General features: G+C 47.3%; 2 protein-coding genes across 7 annotated transcripts in view; both read left to right on the plus strand.

The window, feature by feature from the left end:
- XYLB (xylulokinase) overlaps positions 1–16,150 on the plus strand; it is a 46,056-nt gene extending 29,906 nt beyond the window's left edge. For 3 of the 6 annotated variants that reach the window (XM_005222457.5, XM_059879633.1, XM_059879634.1), the window contains 3 exons: positions 2,179–2,266; positions 4,825–4,919; positions 9,635–16,150. In XM_005222457.5, coding sequence (XP_005222514.1) covers positions 2,179–2,266; positions 4,825–4,919; positions 9,635–9,712 — 261 coding nt within the window. In that variant the 3' untranslated portion in view covers positions 9,713–16,150. The other 3 variants (XM_024982662.2, NM_001034483.1, XM_059879632.1) reach the window with 3 other exon arrangements.
- Positions 16,151–19,074: 2,924 nt separating this feature from the next.
- The window catches only part of ACVR2B (activin A receptor type 2B), a 29,790-nt gene continuing 28,751 nt past the window's right edge, over positions 19,075–20,113 (plus strand). Inside the window, 1 exon segment of the mRNA NM_174495.2 lies at positions 19,075–19,284. Coding sequence (NP_776920.1) covers positions 19,233–19,284 — 52 coding nt within the window. The 5' untranslated portion in view covers positions 19,075–19,232.

The following is a 20,113-nucleotide window of genomic DNA, read 5'->3' on the forward strand; positions in this document are numbered from 1 at the left end:
GCCTCTTCCATGTCTAATACTTCTAAGAGCAAGGGACTCAGCAGTTAACACTGCCTCTGTTCCCAATCCTGCAGAGATGGGGAGCTTACAGCTCATTCTCTCCCAGGAAGCCAGCTCTTTACGGCTCACATGGAGAACAGGTTCAATCTTACACTCAGTGAAATCCATTGCCCTGTCCAGCTCCACTCTCTGATCCCAGCATCGGCCTCTGGAGTCACACAGAAAGTGCCTGTCTTTCACAGCAGATCTTCTGACATCTAAGGCCAGTGTTCTTCTCTTCCTCAAGGTTCCCCCTTCCAATTTAAACGTCTCTGATTCTCCCAGACATTCCTCTTGTTAAACAGTCGCCAGACTTTGTCACTGTCTTTCTGGTCCTTCATTGTGTTAGAAATATATGACCCAAAGTGGAATCAACCTGCAAACATCTGACGACCAGGCCGTCACATCGTGGGTCTGTCAGTGTCTTACTGGGACACTGAGCAGTTTTAGATAAGCCTGAGGCTGCCTTAGCTGTTTGAGTAAGTGTATCAACTGTTGACGTGTAACATACTTGCCTTAGGTAAGGTTCTCTAGAAGCAGAGCCTGAAATGGGAACTCTTCTAGAAGTGATTTGTTGGGAGAGTGCTCCCAGGAGAAGGGAGTGAGGGAAGCAGGCAGGGCAAGGGAAGAAGGATAAGCAAGGATGTGGTTCTGGCTAGAGTCAGCTTCAGCTCCATGCCAGGTGGAGATGAGGTACCTGAGCTATGCTGCAGGCTTGGCTCCACCTTGGAGTAAGGGGGCAACTAGCTACCATGGGAAGAGGTGAGAATGATCTCCTGGGAGAGGGAGCCTCTGTTCAGCCAAGAGCAATTTTCAAAAATTTTATTTATTTTTTGACTGTGCCCTGCGGCATGTGGGATCCTTGTTCCCTGACCAGGGATTACACCTGCACTCCCTGCATGGCGAGGCACAGACTCTTGACCACTGGACTGCCAGGGGAGCTCCAAGAGCAATTCTTTTTTTTTTTTTTTTCCACTTTTACTTGCATTTATTTTTTCCGGCATTTATTCCAGGGCCATAAGATTTTGTTTCTTCCATTTCTTCTGGAATCTCTTTTTCTTTTGTGCAACCTCCTCTTCTGGTTTAGGAGCAATCTGTTCTTTTTCAGTAAGGATTGTCTCAGTGTAGCAAGGAGAGCTTATGTACCGGTTGATCTAACCGTGAGATCTGTAAGTCCTGCATCCCATCCTGGGGGCTTTGTTCACCTGGATGTGTTCAATGACCAGAGAATCTGCATCTAAGTCCTTCTGTTCAGTCTCACTCTCTGCATTTTTGAGCATGTGCAACCAAGAGCAATTCTTTTGAGAGGCAGTCATGAACTGTTAGCCAATTCTCAGGACGTGTAGGTGAGGGTGCACACCAGCCCAGTAAGGGGATCTGTTGGGACATCAACAATTCTGTCATTTAGTTGCCAAGTCGTGTCCGACCCTTTTGTGACCCCATGGACTGTAGGCTGCCAGGCTCTTCTGTCCATAGAATTTCCTATGGCAAGAGTATTGGAGTGGGTTGCCATTTCCTTCTCCAGGAGATCTTCCTGACCCACAGATCAAACCCGTGTCTCCTTCATTGCAGGGGGAATTTTTTTTTTCTTTCTTTCTTTTTCTTTTTTTTTTTTTTTACTGCTGAGCCACTAGGGAAGCACATCCCCAATATCTCTCATCAACTAAGAACCTCGAGTCTTTTCCACGTGAGCTCCTCTTAGTACAGGCCCTCTATTCTAAACTAATATAATTTATTTGGGGGACCTACATGGAAAGCCTTATGTTTATCCCTGTAAGACCTGCTCTTGTTAGTTTGGGTTTGTCTGAGCTTGTTAGTAATAGTCAGAGCCCAAGCCGTCTCCACCTTGGCTGTTTGCTAAGCATTCAGTCTAAAACTTCCTCCTTGTCTTTGATAAAATGGTCGAACAGTGCAGGGACAACCTGGAGATCTGTGGCCCTCCAATGAGGACTTCTCCCAGGTCACCCTGAGCCCTAGGATCACCAGGGTGGCATGGTCAAATGTACTTCCTTTAAGGCAGTAGAGGTGGAATCGAAGGTATCAGAAGACATGAGAAAAGAGAGCCTGGGAAATTCAGGTCTGTGTCCACATTCCCTCTGAGGAACGACTCACCACAGTAAGAACCTCTGTCCTTTCCAGGTGCTTGCAGATGTGTTTGGTGCCCCCGTGTACGTCATAGACACCGCCAACTCAGCCTGTGTGGGCTCTGCTTACCGAGCTTTCCATGGTAGGTGGATGGATGGGGGCAGACACCTCTGGAAGCGGTTGGGGCACTGGCTGGGCTGAGGACAGTGGAAAGGGGAGATTGGGATGTTCCCAGTCTTTAGGAACATGGCGGGCTTCACTTCTCTCCCCTCCCAAACCCTCTGTGGCTTTATTCTTTACTTAAACTGGAAAAGAGAGGCACAGTCCTAACTAAATGAAGACTGCTCAGACATTGGTTGAGGGCATTCTGGCTGAGTCTGGACAGCGGGTAGGTAGGAGGGGTGGATAACGTCCAGAGCTGTCTTTTCAACGAGAGCAGGAAATGGACACAAAGGTGAATGCTTCAGAGCCAAGAAGTCCAGGACCCTGGACAGCTCCATGGGGGGAGCGTGGCTCTGATGGAGGCATTGCAGAAACTAGGGGAGCAGCAAAGGCCCACAGGGATGTTGTTTCACCCATGTGGTCCGTTTGCCGCGTCCCCTGCCTGCTCAGGTTGCCCACCCATGTACCTCAAGGGCTGTGTCCTTTCCCTCTGGCGGTTCCATTCTTCGCACATTTATCCTTAACTTCTTAACACACCTATTTAACCTTGTATTTTTTTCTTTGAACATTGAGAATTAATCAGGGAGCATAGCCTTCTCTTAATAAACTCTTACTCTTTCATTCCCTTCCCTCACCCCTGTCTGCCTCATCCCACATGGTGCCACCTCCGTATAAAGATCATTGGGCAATTTATTTCTAGACTCTTGTTTTTAATCAAACTTTACATCCTGTTGACTTTTTATCTACACTTACCTTTGACTTTGTCTTTCTTTTCTTTTTTTTTCTTTGGTGACTCCCTTCAGTTTCTTTTTCCTTCTTCATTTCTATGCTAGTTTTGTTAGAATATACAGCCTGAATACATTTTTAAGAAAAAAATTCAGTAGGTGATACTTTTCTGAGGGCTTACATGTCCACCCTCCCAAAGAATGCTACCTTGGCTGGACAAAGGACTTTAAAATGTTTTTCTCAGAACTTTGAAAACTCCATTCCATAAGCTTCCAGCCTTCAGAGGGGTTCACTTTATACTCCTTCTGCCAAAACAGGAAAGGAACTGCTCTTTGGGGCCTCCACTACTATTCTGCACTGTTTTTCTTTCTTATTTTTCTGTACCACCTTTTTTCTTCTTTCCTGCGCTGCTTGGCTTGTGGGACCTTAGTTCCCTGACCAGGGATTGAACCGGGCCCTGGCAATGAGAGTGCCCAGTGCTAACCAGTGGACAGCCAGGGAATTCCCTTCTGCGCCTGTTTAGTTGCCAGAGATTACCTACAGATCCTGCCCTGTGCTACCATCTAAAACAAAAACCTGAGCTAAGTCCTAGAATACCAGTTTCCACTTTATGTCCACGTCCATTCTCTCCAGCTATGTCTAGGGACAAAAACCAGTCACACAAAGCCAGGCTGTGAGTGGAGGGGGACCACAATCTTTGGAGAAGTCTCTCTGGGGGCCACCCTGCCAGCCCCTGGCCCCTCATCCACACAGCTCTGGACTGGGGTAGTCCAGCTTTCCGAGGGAAGGCCTCGCGTCTTTAGTGGGCCCTCCTTCCCTCTTGGTGGTCTTGAGTTTCCCTTCAGTCTGATACTGCTCCTTAATCTGCTTGGAAATTCCTCATTGTTCCTTGCCCACCTCCGGCCGCCTTCCCTCTTTCCAGGCCCATCTCTCCTTTGCTTGGTGAGCATTTACTGAGCGCCTCCTGGATGCCGGCAGAGTGCTAGACACCAGAGCTCCAGTGGAGACCAAGTCCTGGCCTCTCAGAGCTTCCACCTCAGGAAGGGAGAGACCTTGAATCTGTGGCAGCAGTGTGACACGCCCTGAGGAAAGCGGAAGATGCTGAGGGGTGGCAGGGATATTCTTAGAGGCCGCTTCTTTGAAAAGAGAGGAGGGAACATTCCGTCCAGTGAAAAGGCTCTGGGAAGAAGGAATTGAGTGAAGCTGGGGTGACTGCAATGCAGTGAGCCATGGGGAGAGTGGAGTCACGTGAGGAAGGGGAGGCAGGCAGACCCTCCCCTCTGTCAGAGGTCAGAGGTTAGCTGCCTCCTAACATGCACTTCAGACAAACTAGGCCCTGCTGAGAAGGAGGGCTGCTTGTGAAACTTTTGCTCTCTTTCTCCCCCTTTTTAAGATGGTTTTATGGAGGTACAATTGTATAATATATAAAAAATCACCCATGCTTGACTATACAATTCAGTGTGTTTTAGTAACTTTACTAAGTAGTGGGACTTGCTGGTGGTCCAGTGGTTAAGAATCCACCGTCCAATGCAGGGGACATGGTTTTGATCCCTGATAGGGAAACTAAAATCCTGCAGGCCTCGGAGCAACTGAGCCTGCACTCTGCAACAAGAGACGCCCCTGTGCTGCAACAAAGACTCAGCACAGACAATATAAAGGAAAAGAAAAAAAACAAAACACTTTATTAAGTTGTACAACTGTCACCATAATCCAGTTTTAGAACATATTCTCACTCCAGAGATAAAAATGCTATTTCCGGGTAACGCCTTCGTTTGCAATATGCACTGATACAAAATGAGCTGTCCCTTCTAGGCCTTGCAGCTGGAACAGACATGCCCTTCGCAGAGATTGTGAAGTTAGCCCCAAATCCCAGATTAGTTGCGACCCCAACCCCAGGAGCGTCTCAGGTAAGAGACCATCCAAATATATCTGTGGCACTTGCATTGTGAAAAACCCACTAGGTTCTTATTTCCAAAAGGTAAGTATTTTCTTTGTCACCTCCATTACAGTTGATGTGCTCAACTGAAGAGGAAATCTACTTTTTTTTTTTTTAATTGTCAAAAAAACAGAGCAAAGGAAGCAGGTTGTCTCTGAGATTCAGAGATACCTCTAATCTTGTAGCCCCAGGGATGAGATGGCTCACTGGGCACATCTTCCTTGCTCTGATGCCTTGGAGTGGGTGCTTGTTTCTAATTCACAGGATTACAGAAGCCGCTGAAAGATTTCTGTCACTTAAGCATAAGACATGCTGGGCTTCTACAGCTCAGATCTGAAGTCTGGATCCAAGACAACTGTGTGGTTCCTCAGTTGGGGAACACAGACCCCACTTGCTACAAGTTGCTACCCTGGAAAGCAGACCCTGAGTTGTTGATGAGGAAGCAGGAGATTTATGGGCTTCCCTGGTGGCTCAGACAGTAAACAATCTGCCTGCAATGCAGGAGACCTGGGTTCGATCCCTGGGTTGGGAAGATCCCCTGGAGAAGGGAATGGCTACCCACTCCAGTATTCTTGCCTGGAGAATTCCATCAACAGAGGAGCGTGGCGGGCTACAGATGGGGTCTCGAAGAGTCAGACACAACTGAGCAACTGACACTTTCACATGTAGGAGATTTATGAGGGGGCACTCTTGGAATCTGCATCTGTGCAAGGGCAAAGAGGCAGGGCTGGGCCGAGGTGGGAGAGGAGCTGCTGCAGTGCCATCTCAGTGGAGCCCTCGGCCAATCCTACAGAAGTTCTGAAGCTGGGATGACTCTTTCGAGTGTTACGCAATTGTAGCGAGAGGCAGTCTGGACAGTTTGCACCACGTTTCCAGTTTGCAGAAGGTTCTTGGAGCCCAGGAGCAGGGGTGACCCAAACAGACAGCTTTATTACTGTCAGTATCGCGGGCAGTGTAGGCTCCACGTTTGTATCGGTGTTCCTTGGCCTTGAAGAGCTGTGGGGCGGAGTGGAGTGGACCCACGTGGATAGTGTGCTCTCACTGTGTCTGTGACCCAGCTGAGGGGACCCCAAGCTTAGGAATCTCCCAGCATCATAAACGAGCTGCCAACAAATCGGTCCAGCCTTGGCCCTCAAAGGAGTCATTATCTTTCTGATCCTGATCGGCACACCAGTTTCCCCTCTCTCCATCTTCCCAGGGTTTTTGCTATACAGACACCCTTGAAGAGATAGTCAGGAACAAAAGCTGTGACAAGATGTGTAGAGACACCCTGGAGAACTGTCTCCCTGCCTGTCTTGGGAGCAGAAGCTCCTGCTTTCCAGGTGACTAGATAACCCGCCCACAGGGGTCTGCCCAGGCTTCCGTTACTTTCTGTTGTGTGTCCTGTTTAAAAGGCAGTTCAGTGCAGTCGAAAAGAGCCTGCCTTGAGATAAAGGGCCTTTGAGTTCTGATTCTTATCGTGACTCTCCCTCTCCATGTGACCTTCACATGACCTTTACCTGCCTCCTCCTCATCTGCAAACTTGTGTTTCTTCGTCTGGGAACGGGGGAACTCTGTCCAGCCTGCTTTTAACCTACTCATTGTGAGGCTTAAAAAGAACCCTTGCCTAGCATGGGTTTATTGTACAACAGGAGGTCGGTGGTGTTGCTAGTATTGGCTCAGTGGTTCAGCAGTGTCAGGGCTCGGGGTCAGGCTCTTTGACGTTCTCCAGGTCATCAGTGGACAAAGGGAACATCATGAGGGCCACGTATGTCGTTTAAATTCTCTGGTATTCTCATTAAAAAAAAAAGTGACTAATATATTTAATTCAAAATGTCCAAAATACTGTCATTTCAACATGTAATTGATAAGAAAAGTTGCTCGTGTGATATTTTACTGTGTGTGTGTGTGTGGATGAGCTTTGAAATCTGGTATGTATTTTCTGCTAGCAGCAGCAGCCGCATTTCAAGCGCTCAGGACCGCATGTAGCTTGTGGCTACCGTATCGGATAGTGCTGTGCTAGGTATACGCCACATGACCAGGGATGTGTACAGCTGCTTCTAACATCCTGACGCCCACAGCTGTATTCACAGGCAGGAATCAGAGTATGCCTTTGGGCAGAGAGGGCCTCCTCACACACTCTTGCTTATCAGGGAGAAACCTACCACTCTGTTCCCCGCAACTCCTCCAGCAGATGACCCCTTGGTTATACGGTCAGCCTGGGGTAGAGTCTGGCTGCTCTTTTATCCTCTCTAGAAGGAGGCCAGCAAGGAAGAACGTAGCTGGGGAAAGCTTTAGGGTAACAAACGGCTGCGACTGCCTCCTGACAGGTGGCGAATACTCAGCGTGTGTCCTGCCACTCTCCCTGGCTTGCTTATGACCGGTCGCTAAAAGCTCGTGGAACTCTTTAAACCCAAGTGCAACCTCAGAATCCTTCTCAGCACTAGGTGGCAAGCAGTGACAGCCTGTGATTGTTGGCACAAGTGACTTATTTGAGGACTGGATTGTAAACAACCTTGAGAGCCGGGCAGCATCCTCTGTTTGCCTTCTATGATGCACCTGGATGCTCAAGTGGAAACTTGAGACAGGAACAGTATTTTCTCTGTAGGCTCAGCTGAATGTTCCAATTTCCTCCTTGGAGAGGAGATCAAAGACCCCCTTACTTCCCCATTGAGTTCATGGGCAGAGGCCCTGTTGCATAATCAGTTGCTAAAGTCCTTGGCTTAGGGGCCAATTAAGCCAATTGAGATTGGCATGACCTCCTGGTGGTATATGTGAGTCCCATGGAAATATGGATCCCTGGTCTTCAGTGTTGCTGGTCTGTGATGTCTTATCTGTAACACTCACTGACCTGAACCGCAAGGCTTACACTTGTGCAAGCTACAGGCGAAAAGAGCTTTAGATAAAAGGAATAAAGAGGAAGAATGTGGACTTGTGTTTCTTTCTGGCCACTTTTCCCTTGTTGGTTTTTTGGTTTGGGTTTTATTTTATTATACAGCACACTATATACATAATTTTGTAGTCCATTTTAGTTTTTTTTCTTTTAGCTCTTTTAGCCACAGTCTTTATTGTTTGAATATCTGCAACTATTACTCTATTGACAGATTTTAATTTTACAAATCTCTACATTCTATATTCGGAGAAGGCAACGGCACCCAACTCCAGTACTCTTGCTTGGAAAATCCCATGGACGGAGGAGCCTAGTAGGCTGCAGTCCATGGGGTCGCTAAGAGTCGGACACGACTGAGTGACTTCACTTTCACTTTTCACTTTCATGCATTGGAGAAGGAAATAGCAATCCACTCCAGTGTTCTTGCCTGGAGAATCCCAGGGACAGGGGAGCCTGGTGGGCTGTCGTCTATGGGGTCGCACAGGGTCGGACACGACTGAAGTGACTTAGCATAGCACATTCTATATTGCAAGGTCTCTTCACTTTCCATTTTATGCCTCATTTTCATCAAGAAATATTCCCCCAAGTCACAGTTTGCCTGATTGTGTGTTAAAGCATTCTTTCAGATTTATCCCACTTTTAAAATTCTATAGATTTTTACAACCAATAAATACAACCAAGTATTTATATTCTGAAAAATGTGCCTACATGTTATTTTTAATGACTACATAATATTCTGACTGGCTGATGAACCACATTTCTCAAGCATTTTCCATGTCTTAAGAGCAGTTGCTTCTAGTTTTTTTGATTATTATAATTAACCCTATGTGGGTAAAGGATTAACAAAACCTCTCCCTATTCTGCATGAGAATTTGACCTTTGGTTAATGTTCCAGCACTGTTTCCTTTGAGACTTAATAAAAATGGAATGTCAACAGTGTTACTAGGCAATATTGCTTATGGCCGTATGGCCTTGAATGAGGAAATTGCATCATAAGTGGGAAAACACAGATACCTAAGGGTAAGTCAGACTTAGGGCTGCCTGAGTGCTGTGACCTCTTACAGGCACGTCTCTTGCCCACGGAGGTGTTGGGAGAGAGACTTCTGTGGGAAATGAGGCTAGTGCACCTGTAAGATGTGGATTTCATCTCCTTGCATCTGAGCTGTGACCTGGAGGGTAGGGAGGGAAGAAGGCAGGGAGGCAAAGAGACCCTTCCCTGGACACCTGTACAGACTGTTCATGGGCCCCTTCAGCACTGTGCCAGCACTCACGTTTCTCCAGTATATTCTGTTGAGGGTCAGGGTGTAACCCAGAGTAGTCTTATGAGTCTGAATGTTTAGTGGTGTCTGAGAAGACCCTTGGTGTACCTAGCACCCTACATTTAGGATTATTTCCTTAGGGGAGCTTTGCAGAGTAGAATAACCAGGTCGAAAGCTATGGGCATTTTTGAGCCCCTTTATCCAAATGTAAATAAAGTTGAGGTGATTTCCAAAAGTGTTGCACCGCCAACTTCTACCAACTGTGCAAAGAGACAGTCATTTCCAGGCACTTTCATCAGAATTTTTTAATGTTTTGTAGATTTAAGAACAAAAATTGGTTTCTTGTCTCAAGTTCCCATTTTTTAAAGATCTTAAACTACAGGTTGGGGAACTACTACCGTTTCATCTTTCGCGAATTGACACTTCTCTTTTGTCTGCCCAGCAAAAATGTTAAATTGCCAGTGAGCGGGATGGAAAAGTTTTTAAACTGTAATTTGCAAAGAGATGTAAGTGGCACCTTCCCTTCCCCATCCTAAACTGCTCTTTCCACCTCTCCAGGTCTATGAGGCCCTCCTCCAGCGGTATGCCATGCTTGAGCAGAGAGTCCTGAGCCAGACCCGGGGGCCTCCGGAGTGAATTCTGCAGGCCCAGGCCCCCCGCCCCACTTGGAGATGTGACCTTGGAAAGCTGGGATCCTCTTCCCTATTCTGGGCAGCTCTGCCCTTCCCACTTCCCCACCTGATTCCTTGCGGTGCTCCAGCCCTGCCCAGGACCACCTTAAAGCCCATCTTAGCACATCCTCCTGAACCCAGATGGGCTGCTTGTGTCCCCATGCGGTTGTGCCCAGGGCAGGAAAGCATCTCTCTTTTCCTGTCTTTATCCCAGGAGGCAAGATAACACTGAGCTTGGGATAGATCCAAGAAAAATTGTGACTTTTCCCCTTTCAGGACCTAAATCAGCAGATTGGGAAAGACAAAGCAAAATAAATAGATTCTTTCCTCTTTATTCACCAGTTTTCAGGATGATAAGTTGATCCCCAAGCATCCTCTGAAAGCAATTGGGTTTTTAGTATGATACATTTAACATACTTTGTATGTCTTAGTCCATTGCAGTGATTCTTCTTTTTGTCTTCTTTCTGATAGCCATTGCCTCCAGCTTTTCTCCTGCTTTCCTTGTGTGCATGTGTGCTCAGTCATGTTCAACTCTGGATGCCATGGATGTAGCCACCTGGCTCCTCTGTCCGTGGGATTTCCCAGGCAAGAATGCTGGAGTGGGTTACTTTTTCTTCTCCACCCACTTTCCTTATTTATCATTCATTCTTCCTTCTTTACTGAGCCTTCTGCCCTGTCTACCCTTTAATTATTGCTGGGCCCCAAATCTCTGTTCTCATTCCTCCTTCCCTCCGATTCTGTCCCCTCTTGTTGGATGACTTCATCTAGCCTTGGACTTCAACTGCTCCTTAAATACTAGTTATACCCAGCTCTGTGTTTCCAGCCAGAACTCTCTTTGGAGTTGGTCAGCATTCTCACAGGGGTACTTCAGAAGCAACTTATCTTCACATGCCCTTCCCCAAACCTCCTCGTCCAGAGTTCGTGTTTCAGTGAATTGGTCCACCATCTATCCATTCATTCATTCAGGAACCCAAACTTAGAACTCAGATATCTGCTTTCCCACCTCAGATCAGTTACCAAGTAACTTTGGTTATTCCTTCAGTAATCCCTTAAAAGTAGTTCCTTTCTCTCCATCCCTCCCTGTTTTACTTCAGAACCTTTTATTCCTTGCTGAAATTGCCTACGTAGAAAGTCCTCTGTGACCTGCCTCCTGAAAAATCCTCCAGATTTTTCTGTTGCTACAGGCCTGCACCTAAGTTGGACTTGGGTTAAACCAAATTACTCATGGTCTCATCCAGAGGACACAAATGCTGCAACAGGTTTGAGACCTTAGAGGATCAGAGCAGAGACTAGTGGGAAGTCAAGGGAAGGAGTTTAGAGGTTTAAGTAGGATAAGAGATATCACATCTGAAAAAGATGAAGTCATCTGGAAAGGGAGTGATACCCTTCTAAGCTCCATGGATGAAGGCAAAAAAAGGAAGCAAGAAGCTGAAGATCACAGCCCATCAACAGCAGGTCAAAGATTCAGAAGAACTCTCCCCCCACCTCACCACCACTTGGACATTACTTATTAAAGAAATTCCATTACCAACCAACAAACAAGAGGCTCCTACCAAAAAACAGAGAAAGTCGCTCAATCCACTCATTTTACCCCTGCCCCCATAGAGTTGCCCATTATTACAGGGATATCAACATAAACAGAAAAAGGAGCTGATTATACAAATATGAGAAGAAAAGTGAGAACCATAACTTTTAAAGTTAATGAAATACTTCACATAAAAAGCAACAGAAGGTAAATTATACCAACCCTCTAACATGAACTTCAAAAAATAAGAAACAATTGTGGCTATGAAAGAATACCACAGATCAGAAATCTAGAAACTCAGAATAAAAATGTGAACAACAGATAAGGTGAAAAGAGAATGGCCCAAGCTTGGGAAAGAATTTGAACAGAAAGATAAAATCACCCTAGATGATGAAGACTAAATTACAACATATCCAAATGAAAATAGGAATGACTGCAAGTACTATACATCATATAGAAGATAAGAATGAAGAAAGCTAAGACAGCAAAAACAACGTGAAGAGCTGGAAAGGCCCAGAAGGAAAATGACAGAGAAGATAGGCAAGGAAAAATTAACACGGGCAAAATTGGAGTCTTGAAGCCAAAAGATAAAACAATGAAACAGAGTTAATATTTAACACTATCCAAAGAGGAAGTCCTGGAAACAAGATCTGAATTCGTGTCTTGAATAGGCCTGTCTAGTTACTTGGAAAATTGACTCAGAATGATCAGCTGAGATTCTTCCTAGCAAACTATTATCCTTTGAAGGTGAGGGGGATTTTCTATAGGCCAAAAGGCCAGAAAAGTCTCCAGAAAGATCAGGTTGGCATCAAAAAGCGAGGTAGCAGTGGAGCAACATGTTCAAGAAACTCAGGGAAAAAATATGAACCGAGTGTTTTGTGTCTAGCTAAACTGCCCTGTAAGTATCAAGGATGTTTTTTAAAAAGTTTTAATCATGCAAGAGCTCAGGAAATATTGTACACATAACTCCTCAGTATTCTACTAAATCAAGCCTCATCCAATTAGGAGATCATTGGGGAAATGTCAGCAAAAGGATTGCTAGTGAGCACTGATTTAGATCTAAGACCAAAGTGAAAGTGGGGATTGGGGTGGGAGAAGAGTATCAAATGGTACATGTTTTGACAAGGTAGAAGTAACAACTAAATTAAAAAAAAAAGAGGACAGTATAAAGAGCTGTCATGGGAATTCCCTGGTGGTCCAGTGGCTAAGACTCTGTTCTCCCAATGCAGAAGGCCTGGGTTTGATCCTTTGTCAGGGAACTAAATCCCACTAAGACCTGGTGTAGCCAAATAAGTAAATAAATAGATAAATTAAAAAAAATTATACATGTATATATTTATAACCTCAAAGAGCTCTGTTGCAAAGGCAAAATGTGCAAGTCAGAGTACCCGGGGCAAAGGGAAAACATAAAGTAGAATTTCAGAGTGTCCAGAAAAGTGATTGAGGGAATTTCCTGATGGTCCAGTGGTTAGGACTCGGCACTTTTCACTGTCTCTGTTCGATCCCTGGTAGGGGAAATGAGATCTTGCAAGTTGCACAGTGGGGCAAAAATAAAAACTAAAAATGTTCAAGACCTGGGTATAAAATACTTATAGAAATGTGTTAAAAAGAAAAATTAATGGAGAGAAAAAAGATTGATAATGAAATCTATAGGATATAATTAAAACAGTGATAGGTGACGTATAGCTTTATAATACTGTAACACTGATAAAACAGTTAAATGAATTAAAAATACAGGGAAAAAATGTCAATTCTACCCAATAAAAAAAGACAATGTTTCTTTTTTGTTTGTTTTTTAATTGAAGGATAAATGCTTTACAGAATTGTGTTGGTTTCTGCCAAACATCAACATGAATCAGCCATAGGCATACATATGTCCCCTGACACTGTATTTCTTTTATCTCCCGAAAGTCCATTTCTGAAGTGTTTCATTCTCTCTTCATGATGTTCCTGTTTCCAAATGTCTTTCAGCATGTTTATAATGGCTTTTTAAAAATTCCTTGACTGATAGTAACATCATCTGTGCTATTTCTGTCTGTTTCTAATGACTGATTTTTCTCCTGATGGTTACCTTTTCCTGCTGCTTCTCATATTTAGTAATTTTAAAAATTAAATGTTGGGCATTGTAAATTCTTTCATGGTACAAAGCCAGATTTGTTGAATTCTTTTAAAAAGGGGTTGACCTGTTGTCTGGTAGGTATTTAAATTACTTGTAGACCAGCTTGATCACGGCAAGGCTTGGTAGTGTGGATTTACAGTAGCCTTGACTCTAGGGCTGGTTCAGCCCCACTGCCCTTGGAGTGACTCTCTGAGTCTTCACTCTCAGTGTCCTGGGTGTTGAGTAAGGACTTGTCCACTTTAACCAGTTAGAAATAAAAAGTGTTCTGTGCCAGGCTTGGAGCTCTTCAGCTTGCTTGCTTGCTTCCCTCATGGAGTTTGATTCTAAGGATGTGACACCTTGAATTCAGCAAAAGCCCCGAGGAGACTTGTCTTCAGACCTCCAGCTTTCTCAATGCGGGGCCCTCCTCTCTCCACTCTGCTCCTTCAGTTTCCCCATCTCCAACGATTCTCTCTGATCCCAGCTCTGCAAGGCGGCCAGGTTCTGCTTGTTTAATGCACTCCCTGCGCTGTGGACCCGAATGTGTCTCCAGGCAGAAAGCAGGGGCAATCGTAAGCCTCACTTCAACTATTTCTCTTTTCACAGAGATTTCAGGATGGTACAAAATCCAAAGATAGTTGACTCCTATCTTTTGTCCAGTTTTCTTGTCATGGCTCCGAAGGGCAAATAACTCGAAGTAAAACATCTTATCCAGCACTTCCAGAGGTTTCTCCACCTTGTAGGAGCCTGACCTAAAAAGGAGGCTTGGCCTGTCAGTTTTAAGAGTTCACAAGGACAGACTATTCTAGTTTTTTCTGTTCTTACCAGAGGCTCTTTGATTCACTCACTATTGAATTGAAGGGGAAAACCCCTTCTGGTTTCGCCTACTGTTCTTAAGTTACTGAGTCAATGCTTTCCAGTGAATATCTCTTAGCTATTTTGGGATTCTGCATTTCCCAGGTACCTTTTCCACCCCATTCCTCAGCTTCCCCTTGCACAGAGACTAGTCCATGAAGCTTTTATTGCTGTTGGTAGTTATCTCGGTTCGTTTGTATTTTGGTGTTTTGGGGGAAACCTTGTCACCTGGTTTTATTGTAAATGTACATGGATTTTCTGTTCTTTCTTTTCTTCTTCCATGTAGTTACTCTGTGAGAATTTTGGAAGATTCAAAAGGTTGGGGGCTAGGTTGGTATGCAGCCACCAACCTAGCCCCTATCTTCTCAGAATCTGGTAGAAATTTTAAGAGCTTAAATGTAATTTACCAGGCTCTCTCTCTGTCTGCAATAGTAGAAGCGTGTATCAAAATGTAGCCTCCATTAGCCAATGTCACTAAGTTACTATAATGAGTATAGCTTGCTTCTTGACCCCCAGTGGACTTCCAGTATGAGTGAGAAATAAATTTTGTTGTTTTGAGCCACTGGGGTTTGGGGATTTTCTATTAGCATCAGTTCAGTTCAGTTCAGTTGCTCAGTCATGTCCGACTCTTTGCGACCCCATGAGTCGCAGCACGCAAGGCCTCCCTGTCCATCACCAACTCCCGGAGTTCACTCAAACTCAGGTCCATTGAGTCGGTGATGCCATCCAGCCATCTCATCTGTTGTCCCCTTCTCCTCCTACCCCCAATCCCTCCCAGCATCAGAGTCTTTTCCAGTGAGTCAACTCTTCGCATGAGGTGGCCAAAGTACTGGAGTTTCAGCTTTAGCATCATTCCCTCCAAAGAAATCCCAGGGCTGATCTCCTTCAGAATGGACTGGTTGGATCTCCTTGCAGTCCATGGGACTCTCAAGAGTCTTCTCCAACACCACAGTTATAAAAAGCATCAATTCTTGGGCGCTCAGCTTTCTTCACAGACCAACTCTCACATCCATACATGACTACTGGAAAAACCATAGCCTTGACTAGACGGACCTTTGTTGGCAAAGTAATGTCTCTGCTTTTTAATAAGCTGTCTAGATTGGTCATAACTTTCCTTCCAAGGAGTAAGCGTCTTTTAATTTCATGGCTGCGGTCACCATCTGCAGTGATTTTGGAGCCCCAAAAAATAAAGTCTGACACTGTTTCCACTGTTTCCCCATCTATTTCCCATGAAGTGATGGACCAGATGCCACCATCTTCGTTTTCTGAATGTTGAGCTTTAAGCCAACTTTTTCACTCTCCACTTTCACTTTCATCAAGAGGCTTTTTAGTTCCTTTTCGCTTTCTGCCATAAGGGTGGTGTCATCTGCATATCTGAGGTTATTGATATTTCTCCCTGCAATCTTGATTCCAGCTTGTGCTTCTTCTATTAGCATAGCATAATCTAATCTGTTATAAGAGCTATGGAGAGTTACCTTTTTACCTAATTACCATCCAAGCCAATTAATTTAGTTGACCTCAAGGTAGCCACCACTAAGTTAAGACAGGGTGGGAAGAAGAACTGTGGGGACAAGAAAGAAAAAACAGTTTTGAAATGTCTGGGAAATAACTTTTGAAGTTGATGGCACATGAGACAGATTGGAAGTAAATGGATATATTTGGGGAGAATTGTATTGCCAAAAAAACCCCATACACCCATCCAATTAATGTTAGCCCCCATAAATTGATTAATGTACTGGTAATTTAATGTACCTAAATTACCCACTAATATATACTCATGTATGTTTCCCATAGTTCTCATAATTACCCCCTATGGTATATCTCTATAATCAGGGCCTTCGTGAGCTGAAACAGGCTGGGGCTACTTCTGTGTGTTTAAGTAAAGAGGTCTCTAAATAAAATTACAAAAATTGTGCTTCCTTTAAGAGTTTATCTTGCCAACTGAATGCACTTAAGCTTCACAATAGAATGTGTTATAAGTATACAGATACCAAGTAGTATAACGTTATAGTCTTCTGTCTTCTCTCATTAACTTGATATGGAAGGATGCCATGCTCAGCTGTTTCTTCCTGACCCCTTGGTTTCCCACCTTGATCACTGAGGAAGGAAGAAAACGGGAAGAGTAGTTTGAACACACAGAATTCCTGAATAGCAGAATTCCCTGCCATAAGTTTTAGAGTGGACATTTGTTGGGTTTTTGCCTTTCAACTTCCCGTCATCTCATGCCTGATATTTCAGATACCCAGCATCACCTTCCCAAACAGCCTGTGGGCACATGAGCAAATGGTGGTCGAGACAGAGGCTAATCCTATGAGCCTAACACCATGGATTTCAGCTCTGCAAGAGAATCATGGGAAGAGGATTCCAGCCTTGCCAGTGGGGAGTTTGGGATGGGGGTGGGGTCTAAGGCAGAAACCACCTTAATGTGTCTTGGGAACAGAAAGTAGGTCAGTGTGTCTGGCTGATGATGATGAGATGATGGAGGAAGTAGGGCTGTTCACATACCAGTTTGTTAGCCATCATAACAGGAAGCCATGGGAGGATTTGAAGCAAGGGAGGAATGTGAAGTGAGTCCCATTTTGAAAAGATCATTTCGATTTCTGTCCAGAACATATAGCCAGGCAAGAATGAAAGAAGGTAACAAGACGTGATTTTAGTTCACTGCTCTTGCAGTGTTCCACAAGTGAGATACTGGGCGGTGATAGTGTATTGGGAAGAGAAGTGGGTTGATGGTGGATGCGTTTCTGAAACTAGGTTGCTGATGGACTGAGTTATGGGAGGAATCAAGAATTACATAAAATTTCAACTTGAACTATTGGCTGGTTATGCCATTGATTCAGACAGGCAGAACTGGAGGAGTAGATTTATTGGGGAATGAGGAACTCTGCTTTAGTTAGGGCAAGTGCTAGATACCTGATAGGCTGCCCAATAGAGATGTCAGATAGGCATTTGGTTATATGAATTTGAAGTTCCCAGAGATGCCAGGGTGGAAGACACAGATGTGTTGGCTGTTTAGACCACCCTGAGCCTTTATTGTGATACCCTACCTGGTGTGGAGTAGCAGAGAAGAAGCAGCCAGTCTAATTGTTGGCACACAGATCATGGCCGCTACCTTCCAGCAGGAAGGAGGCAGTGATTTATCTTCCCTTCCAAGGAAATGACAGTTGCTTTTCTTGTCGAGTCCATCAGTATAGCATCCTATAATCTGTAAGTGACTCCGAAGTGTGGTCTCGAGGTGTTCTTAGTGCTGTGGAAACTTGGGGTGGTGGACCCTCATTTCAACTTCACTGATACACTTTCTACAAAGTGGACTTTTACATAAGATCTCGTTTGAATAAGGTTTCTGCTATTTAAAAAATGTAGAGCATGGAAGGAATCTAGCCTACTCACATTTTCCCCTTTATTTATTTAGCCTCCTCGCTTTCTGTAAAAGGAAACTGAGGCTCAGAGAAGTGAAACAACTCAGACTTCCAGGCTCCACCTCGAGCCTGGCTCCTCTTGTCCTGCTCCAAGAAAGGTTGTGGCAAATCAGGAGCCAGACGACCATTTCTGTACCGAAGGATTCTGCCCCTCATCCCTGAGATGTGAGCTGGCTTTCCCTCTTTAGCTGGGAGCCTCATCTGCTGCTGCTGCTAAGGCGCTTCAGTCGTGTCCTACTCTTTGCAATCCTATGGACAGCAGCCCACCAGGCTCCTCTGTCCATGGGAGTCTCTAGGCAAGAATACTGGAGTGGGTTGCCATTTCCTTCTCCATCATGACCCTCCCAAGCCCTGATTGTGGTAAGGATGGTAGAAACCGACACAGAAAACAAGGAGCTCTCAAGAAGCCATTTGGGGAGTGAAGAGGGTAGCAGAGACACTCGCTGGACAAGCTCCACTACGGGAAGAACTGAGAACAGTTTTGAATGTGCAGATTAAAGCGGGAGTGGGGTGGGGTTAAGGGTAGAGAGGCAAGTCGCTGGAGGCCCTATTCCATCTGCTGCTGCTCTGCGGGGGCGGGGCTCCCACTCTCCCTCCCTGGGATATGTCCAATTTCAAGATCCCCAGCTGTGCCTTTGTGTGTGTTTGGGGTTGGGTTACAGACGTAAGAGACCACTTGTCATTTTAGGGAAATCAGCCTTTTTTTCCCCTGCAGATTAGTTCGCCTATCAATTCAGACACGACTCCTGTGGTTCACTGTGCCCTCCATCTCAGGTAGGGAGACGGAGGCGCAGAGGGGAATCCAGGCCCGAGACCCCGGGCGACCCAGCCTCTCCGTGGTCGCAAAGCAGCATGCGTTCGGGAGCTTGGGCTCGAGTGCAAAGCAGGAATCACAGTGCCGTGGCCACGAGGTCCCGGGGTCCTGAGGCTAAGTGGTCCAGGACCCAATCCTGCCAGCTCACCCTGCCTCGCCCTCGGGTCGTGCATTTTGCCTTCCAGACCAAGCCGGTCGGGGGGCGGGGCCTTCGTTTGTTGTTTATCTGCGGCCCCGCCCCCGAGGGGGGCGCGGACCACGCGGCCGGAGGGCCCGCCTCCCCTCCCCCTCCCCTCCCAGCTCGCCCGCCTCTTTGTATCCAACATCCGGGTTTCCCCGCTGGCTCGGCTCCGCGGCCGCGGCTCAGGAGCCATTTTGGACTCGGTTCAGCTCCCCTCCCCCCCACCCCTCCCCCCCGTTCATGGCCCCTCCGGACTCGGCCCCTGTGCCCGGGGCCCGGGCCCAGCCCCGCCGCGCGATGCCTGAGTCGGGCGCGCCCCGGCCCGCGCCCCGCCGCCGCCCCCCGGCCCCCGCGTCGTCCCAGAGCCCGGGCCGAAGCCTGCACCGCCCGCAGCGGCCCTGAGCCCGGCCCCGCCGTCCGGCCCTTGGAGCCTGCACGCTGCCGGGGACGAAGGCGCAGGAAACGCGCGGGGAACGAGGCCGAAGGAAGGAGCGGGAAGGAAAGCGCAGCCGCCGCCGGGCCCTGCGCGTCCCGGGAGCGCCGCGCGGCCCTGCCCGCGGGCTCCGGGTGTCCGCGGGGCGGCGCCGCGGAACATGACGGCGCCCTGGGCGGCCCTCGCCCTCCTCTGGGGATCGCTGTGCGCCGGTAAGAACGAGGCGCGGCATGGGGGGCGCAGGAAGGGCGCGCGGAGCGGCTTCGGGCGCCGCGCGGTGTTTACCAACAAAGGGCGGGCCCGCGGCCTCCTTGCCGCGCCACCTGCATCCAGCTTGCACCTCCCGGGGCGGGGACAGGGGGCGCGCAGGGCGCCCCGCTCGCTGATCTTGGGGGGGGGGTGTTGATCTTGCCTGTGCGGCGGCCTGCGGGGCTCCCGTTCGCGGAGGCGACCCCAGGGTCGGGGTTCAGACTATATGGGCGCGTGGAGCCCAGGGAGAGTGAAACGAAAATCGGAGCATGGGGAAGGTGGCCAAGAGGGGCGGGCAGATCTTATACGGAGGTAGTGGGATTGTAGGTGCAGCAGCGGCTGGGGGCAGGATTGCGCGACCCTCACAGCCACTTAGGTGTAGCGGAGCGAAGCGGGCCGCTTCACACAGCCAGAGGAGTCTCCTGCACTCCACCCCACCACGTCTGCGTGGTGTTCCCCGGGAGGCGCGCCGTTGGCGCCAGCTCCCACCTGCGCCCGCTTTCCCTGCGGCGCCCCGGTACGCGAGGTGCGGTCACTCCGAGGAACTGCTTTGTTTTGGGGCACCTGGAAGAAGAGGTGGGGCGAGAAGAAAAACCAACAGGTCCTTATTCGTTCTGACCTCTGGGAAAGCACGTGGCGGGGGCGGGTGACCCGGCTAGCGTTCGGCTTGCGTGCTGGCGGCTGAGGGTGGGTGGGTGCGGGTGTATATACACGCGGAGTTCCGCTGGGAGATCGCTTTTTTCCCTGGCCGGCGCACAGATTTTTCCTCTTTGAGCGGTACTGGGACGCGCC

The sequence above is a fragment of the Bos taurus genome, chromosome 22 (genome assembly GCF_002263795.3).
Source record: "Bos taurus isolate L1 Dominette 01449 registration number 42190680 breed Hereford chromosome 22, ARS-UCD2.0, whole genome shotgun sequence".
Lineage (NCBI taxonomy): Eukaryota > Metazoa > Chordata > Mammalia > Artiodactyla > Bovidae > Bos > Bos taurus.